Source organism: Symphodus melops (assembly GCF_947650265.1).
Source record: "Symphodus melops genome assembly, chromosome: 20".
Taxonomy (NCBI): Eukaryota; Metazoa; Chordata; class Actinopteri; order Labriformes; family Labridae; genus Symphodus; species Symphodus melops.
Window position 1 is genome coordinate 10323463 of NC_136710.1, and position 20198 is coordinate 10343660.

Below are 20198 nucleotides of genomic sequence, written 5' to 3' on the forward strand. Positions count from 1 at the left end.
AGGCAATATTCACAATGACATTATATAATTCTTCAAATCAGTGTCGTGATTATTTTAATGCCATTATTAAACTAATAATGGCATTAAAATAATCACGACATTTTTAGTTTAGTGGCAGCACTATGTCTCACTTTCATCAGGAAATGTATTCAAACTACAGAATCAAGCAAAAAAAAAAATCCCTTTGAGTAATGCAAAAAAAAAAATGAATCTGACTTTGACCATGAAATATTTTTTCCCAGGTAATAGTTTCTAGACATTGTTTAGACATGAAAGCTGACAAGAAATACATGTATTTCGTGTCAGCTTGTCAGCTTGTCAGCTTCAAATGGGTACGTTTCCTTCATTTTCTGCAGAAAATTTACCCATTTGACCTTCAAAATAAAACTGTTAAAACGGAGACATTTTTAAAATAAAGGTTATAAATAGATTGTCTAACAAGGCAGTCGACAAAATCTTGAAACAAAAAAAATGACATAAAGACTGACAGTTTATAGTTAAGTTACATCCATTACATCTAAATCTATTATTAAGTTTGAACTTTTTTTAAACACAATAAAATCCTTTTCATAAATGTAATACATTTTTCACCAAAAGGAGGTATTTGAAATGACTCTCTTCAAAATCAAAATGTGTGAGACAACAGATGCTGGACTGAACTGAAAGTTAATTAGGCTATATGAACAAGTCAAAACACAGGTCTTTTTTGTATTATGAGATAACACTTGTTATGATTGATGGATTGATGCCATGTCAGTCAATCAATGATGTCGAGAATATGTTTTAGGGTCAAGTTGCCAGTGTGGTAAAATGTTACTGTTTCATTTAATTGAACTGCAAAATGATTGTCTTAAATGGGGAATTGGCTTCGAGGCAGAAAAAATATAATACAGAAATTTAACATTTTGAACATAAAGCATGACATTTAAATCCACTCATTAATGATTAGAATACAATAGGCCTAGCTCTTATTATTAATTTTTATTAAAGTGTCATCATTACCCTACTGATAATGAGTATTTAATGGTTTTAAGGTATGGTATATGACGTTTAGAGGTGTTTTGTGAGGCGTATGGATTTTATTTTGAAATGCTTTACCGGATCCACTGTACGTGTCTTTGAAACACTTCACAGTTTTTCACCCTCGGGGGGTTGTGGTGGATCTCCTACCTCCCGTCCTCTCCACTCTCACACGCTGCTGGTAACAAAGGAGACAACAACAGAGAGATGATAGGTCCTCAGACAACAAGAAGCCTGTGAGACAAACAATAAGAAACTCAGTCTGGTTCGCTTGAGCGTTGTGAACATTTCTTCCTGCGTGTGTATTAAGGACTGTTTATTCTCCAGTTGGATAAGTTCACAGTAGGATAAAAAGCAAGCTGCGCCTTGGAGCCATTTCTACCCAAAGCCCGTTTTCTCTCTGTCTCTAAAGCTAACCATGTTGGACTGCTGACAGTAAAGCCGAATGACAGAACAGACAGAGAAAGACATGTTTGAGTGAAATGGTGAGTTTTCTGTTTGTTGTCTTGGTGGTTCTATTCAGGCATTTGAACTATGTGTAGTTAAACAGGTGTGGTTTGGTTTCATTCTGACGTTTTGAGCCGGTTGTGGCACCTGTTCTCTTATGGGAAAAAACACTATAGCCTTCTTGAAAATAGATCTGAGTTATTCTTAATAGAACATAAATGTAGCTTTAGATTTTTTTTTAATGCTTTAATGCATAATATCTTCCAGCTGAGCTTCTTTGTATATTTTCTATTGCAGGTAATTATGTAGTATTGAGGGAACGCCTACAAATAACTTTAATGAAAGTGTCGTTTTTATGCTGGGAAATGTGTTTCATATCAATTCATTTTTACATTTGATTGGCTAGACCATCATTAGTAAGTCTAATCTATTAAGAGCTAAACAGCATATTCAGACTACTTTTTTTTTTTTTTTTTTGCAATGTTATGTATTCCTCATGTCACCAGATGCCTATTTCTCTTTCCTGTATCCCCCCGTTTGTGTTTGTGTGTTTGTGTTCTCCTTTCCGACACACCTTTTCCGCCCCCTCTTCCTGTCCAACGTGGATCTTCCATACACATCATATGTATTGTAATGGTTACTCTCTTAAAGCCCCCCTACCCATTTAAGATACACACACACACACACACACACACACACACACACACACACACACACACACACACACACACTGACCCATTAGTCTCTGAAGCAGATGGCACATTGTACTCTCACACACACTACATTGTGTTAATGGAGTCCCCCTTTAAGCACTTAAGGATTGTTCTCGAGCCGGTCTGATTTAAGGGATCACACCATATCTGCTACATATTGGATTTGACGGGACAAATACACTCACTGGAATGAATGGGTGGCCCACTGACCCAGCCGTCACTGTGTGTGTGTGTAAGGGTCCACTGGACTTTGGGATGTAGCTATTGAATGAACCAGGTCATAGAGCAAAATGAGACAAAAGATAAGTGAAGTCCGATGAGTGCTGATTGAGGGGAAGTCAGGGGGGGGGGCGATTTTGACTTTAAGTCTGGTGTCTCACTCACTCTGTTCGAGCCTTTACAAACAATCACCCCATCATGTGTTGTCTCCACTGTGAGTGCTTTGTGAACAAATCCTCCCATTGAGCTTTTTATTTCACCCTGTGGACAATGAAAACAGCCAGAGGGCCAAAACTGAAACCTGGACAGACCTATGCTACCCCCAAACATGAAACACTGGGGTGACCTCATGTTATCTGAGGCTTTTATTCTGAAAAATTCTCAAATCCTAAAATGCACTTCTCATTGTTTACCTGCAATGAATTCCTCCATGGCTTCTTTAATGAGTCATCGTCCCACTGAGATGTGAAACTGTGTCTGTCTCTTTAATTGAAGCTGTCTGACTGCAGCGTATACACGTCCCCTCCAAACAGGTCTGACTGGTGCTCTTTCTCCCTGACAGTCTTAGTGACTCTTTTTTTTTTAAAGCTGTATGGAGAATCCTGCTCAGGAGAAATCCTACTGAATTGTCTGTGATGCTTTTGTTTAACCCGCTGGTATACATGTAAGGCTCCAGCGTTGATTCATTTCTTTAAAATGCTGTCTGGTCAGGGCTTGGCTTCATGTAGAATTACTCACACTTCACCTGAACCGATCACTTTTGGGACTTTCATGAGAAATTCAGCTGCTGCCAACATATCCTCGCGAGGTTTGTAAACTAAAAGTCTCCTCACAACATGACTTTATATTGAGTCTTCTATTTTAATAGCTGTGCTGATATGATAAAGCCTGCCAAAATAGGATTTTGATGAAAGTCAACACAGAGGCCTGTAATCCAGATGAGAATGAGCGCTCTGTTTGTTTTGATTTTAGGACAGCCCTGAGGACAAAGTGGAACATGTACATAATGAAGCTTCTTTCTCGAAAGCGTTCACTTGTCATCTCATTGAGAATCTCTGCATGGACAGGGCATCGTTTTTGTCTGACAGCTACCCTGCGGCAGGGTTTTCAAACACTCAAAATCACTAAAAAGAAAAGGTCAGTCCTTACAATAATTGTCCCGTTTACTTCGTAGCTCATAAAGACTCATCAGGATTTATTTCAGTGCGTTTCCTCACCAGTTTAAAACTCCTCACAGGAGCTTTAAAGGCGTCGACGTGCATCATTTTATTAGTTTAGTGCTTGAATCGTTTATTTAACCAACACATTAGAATCATCCCTTTACCCTAACGCCAAATCCTACATTACCCATGATGCAATCTAATAGTAGAGCTTGTTGTGATAAGTTTAACAGGGGTTGGTGGAGTCTCCGTTAGGAATCCAGAGAAGAGCGGCTTCATCGTTTTTATGTTTCTAAAGGACCCGACCACTTGTGGAAATGATACCAAAGACAAGATGAGCACTCAGCTGGAATGGAACTGAGCACGCACGCGCATCGGCGCTTGACTCTTTGGAGAGTGGGCGGCTGTGGCTCCGTTGGACGCATGTCGACCGGGAGGTTGGGGGGTTCGATCCCGAGCTTCTGCAGCCACATGTGGGATGCGTCCCTGGGCAAGCAGCTCCTGCTGCTTCATCATCATCATCATCATCATCATCATCATCTGTCTGAATGAGTGTAGTTCTGGTGGACAGTTGACACAGCAGCCTCTGTGATCAGGGTGTGAAGTCTGCGATAAAATTAGTTGATACTGAGAGACACTGGATGAGCTGTTATTGTCTGATATTATCGGCTGGTCTCATGAATAGATCTGGCTCCAATCTTTTTTATGTAGTTTAATCATTATTATTCATAATGATCTGCTGTACAGCAGGTATTTATTATCAGTTACTCTCTGGGTCCAAAATGCTCATCATGTTTTCTAAGAGCCAAACATGATGTGTTCAAATGTCTTTTTGTACCCAACACTGTAAACAACAACAACAACAGCAACATGGATGTTACATGTATACACAGTTTCAGCTGTAGTCTTTGTGCCAATATACATTGACTCCATGAGGGAAACGGTGACACGTTCTCCTGCGTGAGTCAGAGCATGACCTCAGTCCACTTTGGTGTGGCGTTGCATCAGCTGTAACACACGCACACACACGCATCCCCCCCCCCCAAAAAAAAGAAAAAAAAACCATCGTGGAGAATCTGCGGCATGAACATTTGGTCAACCAGAATGGAAATTGAATTTCATATTCTGGTCATCATGTTTCTTTTTATAGAATCTTGGGGGGGGCTGACAGAAGCGGCTGCCACGTTTCCCTGCTTCATTTTGAACGAGTGGGGAGCTTTGAACACGGACTCCTGGACTTAAAAGAATGGAATCTAAAGGGAGGGCAGCATAAGCACCAGGATGTGTAGGAAAAAAAACAACAACCTTTGTGGATTTATTAGACTTGGATTTGTAGATTTGTGTGTGGAAAAGGAGTAACGGTACAAACTAAGGTGTGCTTTGACGCCTTGTGCGTTTGAAAGGTAAAACATTACAGTAGGCTTGAGGCTATTGACCGGTCGTGACTACAGCGTTCAGGGTGAAGAGTTAATTATTTATTGCATAAAATGAGTGTGCTGTAAATCATAACATCTTTATGTGCACATACACAAGTAGACATGTCTGTTTGTAGTGGCATCTTCAGCGACTGTTCTGAAGAACTCTTCTCTTCTTCAATCCTACTCTTCGGAGGTATCGTTGGATCAACTCCCCAGTCTTATTTCTTGCTACCGGCATGTTTGTCCGTGGGTGTGTGCGTGGCCCCGCGCTCATGCCCTTTTATGGGCATTGGTGGGCGGTTACTATGCTAATTGGGAACTGCAGCCACACGCGTTTCAACTTCTGAACGCAAGAAGAAAAGAACACAGTGGAGTCATTTAAAAACACGGCAGGTGAATGTGATGGAGAACAACCTGAGACAGAGCTTAAGAAGAAAATGAAGACTGAGGCTCAATGAAATGAAACTAAAACTCTTCCCTCATTTCAGTCTACTCTTTTCTGAACTAGAAACAAAATGTCTTTATTTTTATCAGCCTCACATGCCAGCCTTTTAGCCTTTTCAATAATTAACTCAAATCATGCTCTTCAGCAGCCAGGCGTCTATAAATAACTGTTCAAGAAGACGATTTGAAGTTTCAGGGACCTTTACTCCACGGAGCCCAAATGATGTGAAGCTGAAGCTGTATTCACCTGCTGTGTTCTTATATGCGCTCTGACTGGGCTGCTACGGTACAAAGTCCATTCTCATGATCCAGCTGCAGTCAGTGTGACTCGAGGCGTGTGCTGTGCAGTGCAAATGTTTATGTCACACACGCGCACACACACACACACACAATCACTGTTATTATATCTAATCTGGCGTTTCTTTCAAAGGGCTCACAGTGAACGACTCAGCAGGCTCATTGCAAGTAACCAGATGAGGTCTAACCAGAAACACGTGCCTTTCTCTCTAAATTTGACTTTTTTTTCCTTTTTTTTTTTTTACGACAGACAAGCAGACGAAGCAGCTTCATCTTGTGACTCCCTTAAAATTCCTCATTATGTCCGTATTTATGGAGCCTGAAGACGTGACCCTGTTTAAAGCCAGATGAAAACATGTGCGGGATTATTTGAACTCATTTCCTCTCTTTTTAATCCTTCAGAATAAGAGACCCAATGAGGGGTCCAGCCTTCCAGGTTGGGGACCACAGTTTGTGTGTGTCACAGTTTGAGAGTTTTAAAGCTCTCCATCTTGTGTTTGACAGTGTTATAGGAATGCTGCTGGAACGTGATATGACATCCATCTTTGTTTAAACTTCGCTCTCCTTCTCTTTACTCGTCAGGTGATGATGACCTGCTAAAATTAATCTTTAAAGCCTGACCTCTGATTGGTCAAAGGCTGGGAGTGAACGCACCAAAGGGAAAGACTCCAGCCACCATGTCTGTCCAGGAAGCGTCCCAGCCACCCCCGTCATCTTCAGCCCTCAAACCTGTGGCCAAACCCAGACCGGAGATCCTCCCCAAGCCTTCCACGCAGCCCGGATCCCCTCCTCTGGGCGACAGAGGCAGCAGTACGAGTCTCTCAGGAGGGAAGGTTAAGAGCATCGTGGACAAGTTTACCAAACAGGAGTCGAAGGAGACGCCAAACGTGCCAGTGGAACATCCCACCAACGGTACGGCAGAAGTTAAAGCAAGTAAACGACGGCCGACAGTAAAGCCCAAACCGGGCCGGGCCAGTCTGCAGCTTCAGCTGGGAGGAGAGCAGGCGCCTCCGCTGCCTATGAAGAGGAGCCGAATACCACAGAAGGAGAAGGAGAGCGTGGGGGGAGAGGAGGTGGACAGCATCAGCGTGGAAGGAGGGAGATCAGGTACCCTGGATTGTTACTTAATCTTGGATCTCATGTGTTGTTTTTTTCAAATTCAAATTTTCTTTTACTTTATCATTGTATGTCTGAATAATTGTCCCCTCCTAATTTTTAGTTTGTACGATGAACATTGTGTCCGTCCGCACACTCCTGTGCTGCGCAAATCACTGCAATTATATTGGTTTCATGAAAAAAGCATTCGCAGGAAACACATCGCAAAAATGTATCGCAATAAATTCAAACAATAATGTCATCAAAACATCACGGGTAGATTTAATCCTACTAGGAAATCTGTGGCCATACAGACTAGGCAGCATGACTTATGTTAAGAGGAGTATGACACGCTGTGGAGTAAAGCCAGGGGAAGATGAACGGTCACTCTGAAAGAAAAGTGTGCGTGAGCTGTGATTCAGGTGAAGTAAAAAGGTCGAGCATAGCAGTGACAGCGCGCGCCACACCATGTACGGAGGCTACAGTCCTCACGCGGGCGGCCCGGGGTTCGACTCCGGCCTGTGGCCCATCTCCTGCATGTCTGTCCCCCCCCCCCCCCTCTCTCTCTCCCCGATTTCCAACGCTATCCACTTTCTGTCCCTCTCTCCAAATCTTAAATCTTTAAGAAAAATAAATAAAAAAATGTCGAGCACAGTAGAAAGATGAAAACACTCAGGCGGGGCGCCAGGAGCTAAAGCACACAACAGACACAAACAGGTTTGGTCAGTCAGCTGTGTGTGTGTGTGTGTGTGTGTGTGGTGTTTGTTAGTTAAGTGTGCATAGTTCTGAGTAATGTGAAAGCAGGAAGTGGTGCACACGTACAGTAATGAAAGATATTTTATCAGCGTTCCTCGTTACTTATCTCTGTCTTGTAGATATTTTCTCTGTGATGATGAAGCCGTTAAGTGGAGCGCGTTAAATCTTATAGACCGGCGTGTCCATCTGCTGTCTTGTGGGTGTGCAGACTTTTCTTGCGAGGGACCTGAACAAGAGACTCTTACTGATGGAATCGAGATGCATACGTGTCCGTTCAACCTTTACACAGCCCACATCTCTCACTTCCTTGTTTTGGTTCCCTCGCAGTAAGAGGAACCCTTTGATGATCACATCGTACTCGGGGACAATGAATCAGCATCTGGAGCATCAATGTCGAACAAAATCCCGCTGTCTTTAAAGGGGTGACACATTGGGGGGAATTAGTGGAGAAATCTGTTTGGGGGTGCCGTAGTGATTCGATGATCGAGATTCGGATCAAGTTCAGACAGTGAAACGGAAGAAACTAGTGACGGGGTTCTGTCATGTTTCCCAAACAGCTCGACCCTCCTCCCTCTTTGCGCCACCTTTTTCATTTCCTTTAAATATTGGATTTTTTATTTTCCGCAGTAAAACTCTTCTAACGCCATGAATATTTAAACGCCTCCACAGGCCGGCCTTCTGTCTTTGGACGGGAGAAAAGAGGCTTTGAACCTCGACGTGACGCCAAACCGATCGACTGAATTTTGCTTTTAAAGTAGAGACTTCCAACGATGACGTCGACTCAGTGTCCTCCATCTTCATCAATATTCCCTCCGCTCTTTTTGTTGCAGCTCCCGACGGAAAAGAAGTGGAGTTTCAGCCGATGGGAGGAGATGAAGCAGAGGCGGAGCACAGTCCGGACACGCCTCTCAGTCCCTCCTGCGACCCGAGCTGTACCTGCGTATGTCACGTCCAGCGGCCTGGCATGAAACTGATATGGGTGCCCGTGGATGCTGCGGAGGGCGAGATAGACGAGGAGGAGGAATGGGAGGAAGAGGAGGAGGAGGAGAGGGGAGGGGAGGGGGACAGCAGGTCAGGGGACGAGGTGGATCGGACTTCTGTGGAGAGTGAAACGTTAAAACAAGACAAAGCCAAGTTCCATCACTCGTTGTGTGTTCTGTTGGCGGATGGTCACAGGAGACGCTCAGACCCGGGCCCTCACTCTGTTCTCACCTCCCTCGCTATCACTCGCTCTCAGTCTCCACCTGTGCCCCCAAAACAGACACAAGCCCCCCAGCATGGACCCACACCTGAGGAGGAGGAGGAGGAGGAGGAGGAGGAGGAGGAGGAGGAGGAAAGTATTTATGAAGCCACACTTCCTGTGGTCAACTCTGCACCTAAGAAGACTCCGTCCGTGTGTAAGGAGCTGGATATCCCTCTTATTAAAGTACGCAAACCGGTCCGTTCCAAACTTTCCTACAGCACCTCAGACCCCACGTCAGAGTTTCAGAACATCAAAGGACCCGCATTGAACCCGGAGGAGGTGCCGCCTGCCATCCCTCCGAGGAAGCCTCTGGCCCAGGATAGCCGCAGCCTCACGCCGGCGCACCGCGCCGGCATTCCACTTCCACAGCCCACGCTGGAGGAGTGGCGCAACTTGCGGCCTTCATCTCCCAGCGGCTCAACCGGCAGTGGGCTTAGCCCCCACAGAGCCCTCACTCCACCCCCGCCCAGCCCTCACAGACCCCCACCGCCACCGCCAAAGACGGACCCCAAGAGGCTGAGTACAGCCTCGCTGCAGTCCCTCACACAGAGGAGAGGTTTGTACTGAACTAACACCTTTTATATTTGCGTTTGAGGAGGTGTGAGTTTTGTGTTTTCTGTGGATCTAAAAGCGGTGATGTAATCGTCTTTGCAGAAGGACTGGAGAACGAAGGCAGTGCAGAGGATAAAGACGACACAGTGGAAGAAATGTGAGGGATCACTCAGTTTGATCTAATTTACACTTTTAAATAAGGGAGCAAAAAAAAATTCTACGTCAAGGAATCCAATGAAAAGTCTCAAATTTGTGAGCAGATCCTGGTAGATATATGTCTGATATAGAAGCATGTTTTTAATTCATATACTTTTAAGCTTTTCTGTGAGCAGAGGTGAAAACGTTCAGCAGACTTATTAAGATGTGTAGAGTACGGAGGAGTCATTATTCGTGTTATATCGGTTGATCCCTTCCACCTTTTTTTGTTTTCAGACGTCCAGAGAGGACAGACTCCCTCAGGAGACAGACGTCGTTCAGCTGGGAGTCTCGTCTGCAGGATGGTGAGGACTGATCTGTCATTTAAGATGCAAAATGTACAGAAACACATTTTTTACCGGTCATGAGACTGAGACCGATTTTGAGTACGACAACGTTATCTGCTGCAGATGTAGATTCTCTGTTTGTTTGTGTACAACACCAGCACAATCCAAACCAAGCCCCACCTTTAAAACCACTATTGAATTAATAATCCACCACCGCTTTGATGAAGGAGGGTAAATCTTGTCACTGATTGGTGACGAGCTGTCATACTTGTATATTTGTAATATTTTTGCAGCTTCTGGACTTTCACAGACTTTATCACTTGTCTCCTCTCAGAGCCTCTCTACCAGACGTACCGCGCCACCGTCATCACCAAGGAGATCCGACGCCAGACAGTTTGCCGCAACATCAGTAAAACCAGCGCCGACTACTCTATGGACTGGACGGCCCGTCGCTCCGGCACTGGAACCAGTACTGGGACAGGAACTGCAACTGGTAATGGAGCACTCAGGAGCAGCCCTGTGCCATCGCCGGGCCAGAGCACCTTGTGGCAAGACCTCCAAGACGTCAGAGACAGCGGAGTCCTGGAGCAGCTCACCCCTGAGCAGTGCAAGTACCAGGAGGTGAGGGGGCTGATGGGAAAAGATGCGGGGAGACGCTAAGGCACCGAGAACAGATTAAATCGAGTAAATCAATGATGAGAGGAGAAGAGAAAGAATGGAAGGAGAAGTTAAATCCCATCTCAAAGTACTAATGTGATAAATAAAGATCCACTCGACCTCCCTGCATCACACACTGATGTAATAGAACATTTATTTTTTGAGTTAAAATTTGCTGCTCGACATCGTTCAGGACTTTTCAAGAAAAAAATCCCTCCATGTAAAGGAAGTGACGTAGGCTTGCTCTTTGACGGAGAGGTAGCCGTTTTGTTGATAAAACAGGCTCCATGGTACTTTAATGATTTAGACGTTTGTCTCATGACATCACCAATTGTGGACGCAATGTCTCCATAAACTGCACAGTTACACATAGTGGAACTCAAGAGACTGGGCAGTAAAGCAGCTTGTTTTTAGATTCAGTGGAGAAATAGGTAGAGTGAGGGAACAGTTTCACTCTCAAAGGCTGAGGTTAATATTTGTATTTTTTTCCTCTCTCCATTGCAGAGTATGTTTGAGGTCTTGACATCGGAGGCCTCGTACCTCAGATCCCTGCGAGTTCTGACCGAGCACTTCCTTGACAGCCGGGAGCTGGAGGACACGATGATCATCAGGGACAGGAAAACCCTCTTCTCTAACATCCTGCGGGTCAGGGAGGTCAGCGAGAGGTGAGAAATGGCACAAGAAGAGAGGATGGAGGGAAATGGGACGGGGGGAAATAGGAAGGTGGTTAATGAGTTGAAATACAGCGAGGTCACTTAGGGAGAGATGCAGAGTGATAGGAAGGAAAGGAAACGTCATGACTACTAAGTGGTTCCCAAAGCTTGTATGGTTTTTTTTCAATGATCTGCTTATTAACCCTGATCTTTGCCGTCCGACTCTTCAGATTCCTGAAGGACCTCGAGGACCGAATTTTCAAAGACCTCGTCTTCCCTGACATCTGTGACATTATCCACTATCACGCCCAGCACAACTTCCCTGCTTATATCGACTATGTCCGCAACCAGATCTACCAGGAAAAGACCTACACCTCGCTCATGTAAGGAGCAAAAGTCTTGGCTTCTCCATCTGAATCACTCACTGCTATTCCACTGTTTAAGTCAGGGTGAAATGACTCGAATATCGTCGACAGGAAAAACAACGTGCAGTTTGCCACAGTCATCACACGTCTGCAGGAGTCGCCTCAATGCCAGCGGCTGCCCTTCATGTCCTTCTTACTGCTGCCGTTCCAGAGAATAACGCGCATTAAGATGCTGATTGAAGTAAGAAACATTTATTTCTAAATTGGTATTGGGTCAAATAAAGACAACGCATGACAGGACCTGTCATGATAAGAAGACCTTCCAACAACAACAAAACCAATCTTCTCTTTGTAAATTGAATTTCTGAGATTTAAGACTTTCGACTGAGTCTGCAGGCCTTTCTTTTATTTGGAAAAATTCCTCAGTTTTTTGTCCTTCGCGTGGAAAAGGCTCAGTAGGTCAGTGTCATAACTCACTAGTCACTGGTGCATGACTACAATGTATTATCTTTTGTTAAGATCACCAAGTGTCTCTAAAAAAAATGCTGCAGTACATTTGCAGTTACTGACCCATCTCCTCTCCTGCTACATGCCATTGAAAGATTGAAAGTCATTCGTTTGAGTTCATCATGGTGTGTTGCTCTGAGGAACATCCTCATTCCGGCCTAATCTCTTCTCTTCAAAAGCCTCTTGACCTCTCAACAAAGCGCACCTCAAACTCGTGACCCTGGCCGCTATCAGATGGAAAAAAATGCATGCTGTTGATGTTGATGTTGTTTGTCCGCATGCAGAAGTAGAAAGTTGTTGTTTGTCCGTTTCAGAACATCCTGAAGAGAACAAAGGAGAGGACGAGCGAGGAGCAGACAGCCTCAAAGGCTTTGGCTTCAGTGTCGAAGGTAAACGCAGCTCATTCCTCACCCTCCCTCCCCCCCAGACAAATCCAAATAATATGACTCTTGAGTGCCTCCCATGCCTCTGGAAATTAGACGTCACCCATTGTGTTAGTGAAGGATTTTCTATTGATTGAGCTCTGCAGTGACAGTGAGTCATTCAGGACAAAAGCCGAGTGAGGTGGAGTTTGCTCACACAGGGAGATTTTTTAAGGGTTTTTGTTGAAGGAATGAATCCAGTGCTCTCAATGAGACAGTTTTATAATCCCTGCTGGACAGAAAAGAAGGAGAGTTTTGATACTGATCTTTCGTTTTCTCTGTCTTACTTCTCTTCCCAGATCATCGATGAGTGTAACACACAGGTTGGAAAGATGAGACAGATGGAGGAGCTGATCCACGTCTCTCAAACACTGGAGTTTGACAGGCTCAAGGTAAATTAAAAAAAAGAATCATTTTTAATGTGTGCATAGTTTTGTCAATCGATCTTTTATTTAACAAGGAAATACATTTCTCTGTTTGTTTTCTCCAGGCAATCCCTATCATCTCCCAGACTCGATATTTGGAGAAAAAGGGAGAGCTGCAGGAAATGTCCAAAGGTGGAACTCTTTTCAATATGAGGGCAAAGTTCACGCCCATCTACCTGTTCCTCTTCAATGATCTCCTCATCATCACAACCAAGAAAGGGTGAGATGGATAGATCGATTTTCAGCGTCTTTACCAAAAAACTCATATTTTACATCTTCCTCTTGGATCAAACAAAAACCCTGATTTGCTTTGAGGCAAACACACATTTTGATCTAACATGATAAAGGTTTATTTTGCTGGCTTTCTCATGACATAATATTTTAATATCCTTGATTTCCCTTGATGCTCTGAGGTTTAACACAGTCTGTATGCTAAGCTAGGCTAAATGCCTGCTTTAACTTGTGTTTACTGCTTATTAGCAATGTAAGCGTGCTAACATAAATTAAGCTAAACTAAGTCAGATATAGTTTAAACCTTGGATGTATGGGTTTAGATCTGTGTCTGTGGTTTAGCCTCTAAAACATTAGCATGTTAACTCTTTCAGTGTAAATGTGCTAATTTAAACTACGCTAAACTACGAATGATATAGTTTTAGCTTTAAATATATGTATTATAATTTATTACTGTTTATCAATATTCAAATTTAAAAATAATCTCACTAAAATAATTCAAACAAAGTTTCAATTTGAGATGTGTAGATAATACCTCTGTGGTTTAACCGTTTACCGGCTAAATGTTAGCATGCTAGCTAACTTGCTGACGTTTGCAGTAAGCTGTAAGAATGACCTCACAGAGTAACTAGCATGGCTGTAAACATCTAAAAAATGTGAGGCTTAAATGTTTAAGAATGATCTCTTTAACTTTGTCACTTTCATCACAATACTCTCATTATCAACAATACAGCTGTCTGATTCAGCTGTCTGATTAGGAAAGTTAAACCCTAATCAAGCAGCTTCTGGGAAATAATACAAACAAACCCACTGTACCCTGTGAGTTATTCTTTAAACTGAGGTTATATATTTGCTTCATGTCATATCTTTTCAGAGGAATGAGCTGCACTTTTCTTTCATGCTTACTGGCAAGTTAAGACTGTAAAAGTGTGATTGCTGTCAGTGTTACTGGAAGGTCTGTATTTTTCATAAACTGCTGCTGTGATACCCGTTTATCTCTGATTAGGAGACCAACGTCCACATAAAGTAATCATGATGCTTTCACTAGGTCACAGTTGGGAAGTAACTTCACTCTTCCTAAAATGTTACACAAAGTAGCCTGGAAACAAAAATGAAATAAGAAAGTAGTAGGTCTTGAATATTATTGCTACATAACTCACATTAAATACCGTAAATTCCGTACTATTGAGCGCACCTGGATATAAGCCGCACTGGCTAAAAATAAGTAAATAAATGTATTTGTACATATATAAGCCGCACTTGATTATAAGCCGCAGGTGTCCACGTTATAACAAGAGCTATTTACACAGACGTAGGCTACCGGTAACATCCGCAAATACTGTACGGACGTTAAAGGACGACGAGAGCGTTCAAATAATAACTTTTAATAACCCGATCACTGTCGGCCGTGACCACGCCGTTTACAGCAGAGAGCAACACATAACTTGCCGTAACAATCCAACTCTCTCCCCCAGCGTTCTCTCATACAGCCACTCAACACGTTCTCGCTGGTGCATTCACTGACTCTCCACATAATCGGAATTATGAACACATTATCAACTACTGACTTTACAACATGAACCGTTACAATTCGAAGCCTAGCCGACGGTGTCTGTAACACGGCTGATGAAAAAGATGACCGTAATATATTTCACAAGAAAAAGTCCATCCATTCACTGCCTCAGAATGACTTCATTACTCACTTCCTCAGTCTCTGTTGTCGCTGTCAGTGTCATCTTAACGTGCAGCAGCTCTGTTAGCTTCTTTGACAGCCAGGTCGATCGCCTTTAACTTGAAAGCTGCATCATATGTATTTCTCCGTGTGTTTGCCATGATGAGGGTGCGTGCATGAAGCGCAAAATGACTGATATTAAGATCCGACGTGACGAAGTCAAATGTTTTTGCGGCAGAAGCTCATTGTCCCCCATAAAAAATCCATGCATTAGCCGCACCGGAGTAGAAGCCGCAGTGCTCGAAGTGTGAGAAAAAAGTAGCGGTTTATAGTCCGGAATTTACGGTAGTTTATATTGCTGATAGATTGATTACCATTTATTCCAGAAGCTCCTAAAAGGATTGAAATCATCATTTTAGATGTATGCATTAAAAAAAACATGTTTTGTTTTGATCAGAGCGGAGCGTTTTGTTGTGCTCGACCACGCCCACCGCTCTCTGGTGCAGGTGCAGCCAGTAGATGAAGGGGGGAGTGGCGGCAGCCCCCTTGAGCACTGCTTCAACCTCACGCTGCTGGAAAACCACCAGGGGCGCATAATGGAAAGGCTGATCAAAGCTCCATCTCAGTGAGTATCTCAGCAATTACAAACAAAAAAAACGGATAAAAAGCAGAAGTTTCCTTCAGGACGCTGAAGGAAACATTTTCTCAAAAAAATGCCCGGTCATAACAAGAAGAATTTTAACGAGCTGTTTCTGTGAACAGGTCAGACATGCACAGGTGGATGGCTGCGTTTCCAAACCCCACCAACCCTGACGGAGACGACGATGACGTGATTTACGAGGACTGGGGTGAGAACGCAAGACACTCACACACACACAAAGTAACACAACTACATGTGGTTGTGTGTTTCATAACTGAAAGTTTCTCACGGTTACACATGTTTCAGATTGTCCGCAAGTGCAGTGTGTGGAGCCGTACATCGCCCAGCAAGCAGACGAGCTCACCCTGGAGCCCACTGAGATCATCAACGTCATCCGTAAAACTAACGAGGGTAAGAGCAAGGAGGGAACAAAAATGAGTTGTTCATTACAAAGTCAAACTGGAATTAGTGTCAGTGAAAAAAAAAACAAGTCTAATATCCTGTCATGAATCTGTGTAATTAACATGGTCCCCTTCTTTAACCCTGCCTGTTTATAAACCCTGATCCTCATGACTGCCTCATCCTCCACCCTCCACTTTAGCAGTTTATTAATTTCTCATGACTTGTCTTGCATGATCGAAACAGAAAAACCTCCAATACTCCCCTGTTTGTTTTTCTCCCCACCCGTCCTCTCCTTCTATTTCCTCTTCTTCCTCTCAGGCTGTTACGAAGGCATCCGCCTGTCAGACGGTCAGAAGGGCTGGTTCCCTCTGGGGAACGTCATAGAGATCACCAACGAGCACGTGAGGCGGAGAAACCTTCGAGAGCGCTACAGGGTCATGCAGGCGGCGAGCGTGGTCACAAACAGCAAATCCAACACCAGCAATTAGGGTTTACATTTGTCAAAGAAGTGAGCCGTGTACAAAGAGTATTCAGGGGGTTCAAAGGTGACGTTCTCACAACCAGGAAGTGAAAGATTAAAAGAAGACGACTAAAGATGAAACAGCATAACAGATCTTCAGTCACCCCCAACAGCTGGATACTAAAAGAGCATCTGAGGGTGCGCTTACTGTAAGCTGCTGGGCGTGTGTGGTAGATCATTTACTGACACTTCCTGTGCATGTGAGCGTTCAAAAACGAAGATCAGCATCTTTCAGCACTACAGCTGCAGAGTCGAGCTCTTCTTAAGAGCATGCAGCCGTGCATTAACGTCAATCACTTTTTAAATGCTGATCGTTTTATCGGCTGCTCGGCAAGATTGAAGAAATATCAGATCTACAGCCGAGAGAAGATCTCGATGTTCCTGTACATCGTCTATTGTAGTTATCACATGTGCAAGCACGCATGAAAGTCCTCTCAGCAGTGCCATGAAGCAACAGCCTGTCGTGTGTCCTCAAGGAAACAAGAGCACAGGATGCAACATGTTCCACGCGACAGTTACCTTGTGAAAACAAAACACACCCTTGACTACAATAAGTGTTCACCTTGAACGCTCAACAAGACATATCTAATCAGGAAGTGCCTTTGAATGGACTCAAAACGTAGAACAAATATTGAAGACTTCCAGTACGATCACATAGAGCACAGAGGATTTTAAAATGCATGTCAGTGTGAGCTATAATTAACTGCCATTACAGCTTTGTGCTGCTTAGCTTGTGTCATTTTAGTAGAATACTGTAGCGCCCCCTGCTGCTTGTTGTTGTGGAAGATGGGATGTTATTTGTGCTGTAAATTGACAAGTGCTGTAAATAATGAGTGGGCGATTCTCTCCTTCAAAACAGCTGTGGCGCTTTTAATTAAAAAAACAAATGTCACTTTTTAGCTCGGTGTCAGAGATTCAACTTTGTTTTCTTTTTATTGAACGATGATGCAAAAAAAGGTGGACTTTTCACGAGGAATCTACAAAACGAAAAGTAAAAAATTGTTGGGTATATTTGGGTTCAACTTTCAAAGCAACCAGTGAAAGGAACCCTTAACTTGTTCCCATAATAAGAAATAGAAAAACCCTTAAGAAATAACCCAAGGACAAGAAACCCTACAGTTAAAAGACAATCACTGCATCAAAACTGTTGTGTCTGCAAGGCTCAGGAGAACGTTCACGGCATCTCCCTCAGACTCCGAGAGCTTCAGCTTCTTCACCTCTGAGACCTCTCCAAAGATTCTCAACTTGCTCTCTGACAAATAATCCCCATAGCTTGCTTCTGCATCTTCCCCGTCACAAACACGAGTCTCTGATACAGACGAGGTCTCTGATCCTTGAAGGAGGTCTGCTCCAGGATCTGGATGTTTTTCAGCTAATTTACTTTGGATCTGGTTCCAGATTTTGTCCACCTCCATCGAGCTAAAGCCGCTCAGGAGGGTGTTCGCTGCCTCCAGCTCAGTATCTGACCATCTGTTCTTATGACTGATCAAACTGGCTTTACTCGGATGGAAGTGCTCTGATCCCTCATCAGCTGAACTGGACTCCAAAGGTCCTGCATGGAGCAGGGTTGTCTCGTCCCTGTGTGCAGGCTGTTGTTGGTAATGCAGTTTCAGGAGGTTGGTGACAGCCTGGTCCTCCTCCTGGGTCAGCTGGAGGACGAGCCGGTTCGGCTGCACTGGTGGGTGAAGGACGTTTATTTGCAAGGTGAGGCTGCCCAGCTCCACGGAGGGTCGAGATCTAAATGGGTCTGGACAGGCTGGTGGGGTCGGACAGGCAGACATGACTGGTGGCGGAGTGATGAGCTGGAAGCAGTCAAAGACCTGGGGGACAAAAGAAGTCATTGTCACTTTCTATACAGCTCTGAGCCACTGTTTTTATTTTATTTTCCACCCCTTCTTTTTGATTAATTCGTATGTGCTTTTAAAAACACAACCATCACAGGTCTTTGATCGTTTTCATTAAATTAAAAAAAGCCACTTCACTGACGTTACAGAAGGTCTTCATAGTCCAAACAAACAGTCTCCTCCTTGGTCTTAATTTCCTCTCAGACCCCTGTGGGTGTCTTAGCTCTGTCTGAAAGGACTGAGCCGATCTTATTAAAATGTTCTCGTCTGACTGTGACCCTGCATAAGCTCTTAAACCACCTCCACCACGAGAGAGCAGAGGACATCTGTATAAGGACCCTCAGCTTTACATCAACCCAGTGCCCAATGCATAATCACAAGCTGGAGTACTTCAACAAGCATCAGTTGATGTTTGCATTCTACTTTATTTAAAAAAACAAAAAACTGTTTTATTTGTGTGTAGCCACCACTTGGTGTATTGAATTCTTAATACCCTGTCTAATCATGGTTTGAACCCTTGTTTTCACAAACTCTGTAAGTTCTGTTTAATGTGCAAATATGTTTGCATTAATTAAACCATGTTGAATATGTGCACTGATGACAGCTGACAATTTCTAACAAAGAAATCTAAAGGATGTATTATCAGTGGTATAATAGTTGGCTTCTTGAACTTGATTACATCTTGTTAAGGAAAACATGGATCTAAGGTCATCTGGAAATTACCAAATGTTAATTATCTCTAAATAGTTCATATTTACAGCAGCCAACAGAGGCACTGATTGAGAATTCACAATCCATATTACACACACACACACACACACACTATACGAAAGTAGAGCATGGCTGTGACCACTAGCAGTTATCTATTACTGCTTAAACCTTGAAATCTATTAAGGTGACACATTTTGGATGCAGGTTGTTGAAGTCCACTTACCTTGAACTCACTCACTAAGTTGGGGATCCTCCTCCCACAGGTCATGGTGGGATCAGTGTAGAAGAAGTCTGCAGGAATGGTGATGGGATGGGCTGGAGAGTAAATATGTTATCAATGAGGCTTCACAGATGGATAGGCCTCGGAAACTGATGTGGACATCGAAAACAAAGTTCACCTGTTTGGTTGCAGCAGTCCTCGTATTTTTTTGGAAAGCCTGACACCATGTAAAGAGCCTGGAAGGAGGGGTGGTGCAGGGTCCTGTTGGAGAGAGGAGGCAGGGTTGGCTGCCTGGACCTCTGTTTGAGCACAAACATGGAGATACTGAAGTCTACAGAAACACATGATCCGCTTTGTTTACATCTTTTGCCGTTAATTAAGCAAATTGTGGAAACATTAAGAATTAAACGTTTTGTAGCTTAAAAGGATCGTTGTAAGGCAGCATTAATTTTCTCGAGAAAAACGAAACCAAACATCGTCTGTTCGTGCAGCTAACAAGCGCCCCCTTCTGGCTGACTGAAGAAACCCCGTATGATTTTGAACCATCACGTTTGTCTAATCTACCTGACCTGCTTCCTTTATATAAAGTAAAAGCATTCTGACTGGACAATCGGTATAAAATCGAAAGTGATTTTAATGTGTTCAATGTAATCAAATACAGTCCCGAATTTCCCCATTGGGGATCAATAAAGTTATATCCTAATACTTGAACATTTCCTGAATCATACCATGTCAATTTAAGAATTATAAATAACTTGGGCTATACTCCCTCTGGAACTTAAGTACTTTAAAGTCACACATTAGATTGATCATTAACCCTCTGAATATTCGGTGCATGTTAATGCAATGGTTACCCTTTTTTCAAGTGTGGAATGACTTCTTTTGGCAAAGTTTCACACATGCAATATTAAATTCCAACCATATTGCTTCCTTTGCACAAGTAAAATTAGTTTTTCCAATGAAGAAACTAGTTACGCAAAAACTAACATTTCATTCACGTTGAAGGACTTATCGTAGAGCAGTGACACCACCCTTACTTATATTAAGTTGCTTTAACATGTAAACCAAAGCAGATGTTCCCCT

At 43.4% G+C, this 20198-nt stretch overlaps 2 protein-coding genes across 3 annotated transcripts; one reads left to right on the forward strand and one right to left on the reverse strand.

Annotated features, from left to right (window-relative positions):
• The first annotated feature begins 1130 nt into the window (after positions 1-1130).
• arhgef15b (Rho guanine nucleotide exchange factor 15b) lies at positions 1131-17239 on the forward strand. Its single transcript, XM_079371266.1, has 16 exons — positions 1131-1505; positions 6301-6825; positions 8400-9368; positions 9467-9521; positions 9797-9864; positions 10181-10467; positions 11008-11168; positions 11387-11539; positions 11633-11762; positions 12343-12417; positions 12750-12842; positions 12941-13095; positions 15236-15403; positions 15541-15626; positions 15725-15829; positions 16139-17239. The coding sequence occupies exons 2-16, from the start codon at positions 6396-6398 to the stop codon at positions 16306-16308; spliced, it is 3105 nt and encodes a 1034-aa protein (XP_079227392.1). The 5' UTR covers positions 1131-1505; positions 6301-6395; the 3' UTR covers positions 16309-17239.
• A 96-nt stretch (positions 17240-17335) lies between these two features.
• Positions 17336-19460, reverse strand: LOC306841391 (uncharacterized protein). Of its 2 annotated transcripts, none has more exons than XM_079371269.1 (3): positions 19294-19460; positions 19119-19186; positions 17336-18160 (listed from the first exon to the last, which is right to left on the reverse strand). In XM_079371269.1, exons 1-3 carry the CDS (start codon positions 19430-19432, stop codon positions 17471-17473), a joined length of 897 nt encoding a protein of 298 aa, XP_079227395.1. In that variant the 5' UTR covers positions 19433-19460; the 3' UTR covers positions 17336-17470. The 2 variants fall into 2 exon arrangements, with proteins under 2 accessions (XP_079227395.1, XP_079227394.1); XM_079371268.1 differs by having other exon boundaries at positions 19119-19210; positions 19294-19459.
• Between the last annotated feature and the right edge of the window lie 738 nt (positions 19461-20198).

What these genes read in the sequence shown, in the direction of transcription:
- arhgef15b (XM_079371266.1), top strand. Translation starts at nt 6,396, where the DNA reads ATGTCTGTCCAGGAAGCGTCCCAGCCACCCCCGTCATCTTCAGCCCTC. An exon ending in GCATTAAGATGCTGATTGAA is followed by an intron (nt 11,763 to 12,342) that starts GTAAGAAACATT and finishes TGTCCGTTTCAG; the next exon opens with AACATCCTGAAGAGAACAAA. An exon ending in CTGATCAAAGCTCCATCTCA is followed by an intron (nt 15,404 to 15,540) that starts GTGAGTATCTCA and finishes TTCTGTGAACAG; the next exon opens with GTCAGACATGCACAGGTGGA.
- LOC306841391 (XM_079371268.1), bottom strand. Translation starts at nt 19,432, where the DNA reads ATGTTTGTGCTCAAACAGAGGTCCAGGCAGCCAACCCTGCCTCCTCTC. An exon ending in GGACTGCTGCAACCAAACAG is followed by an intron (nt 19,211 to 19,293) that starts GTGAACTTTGTT and finishes TTTACTCTCCAG; the next exon opens with CCCATCCCATCACCATTCCT. An exon ending in ACTTAGTGAGTGAGTTCAAG is followed by an intron (nt 18,161 to 19,118) that starts GTAAGTGGACTT and finishes TTTGTCCCCCAG; the next exon opens with GTCTTTGACTGCTTCCAGCT.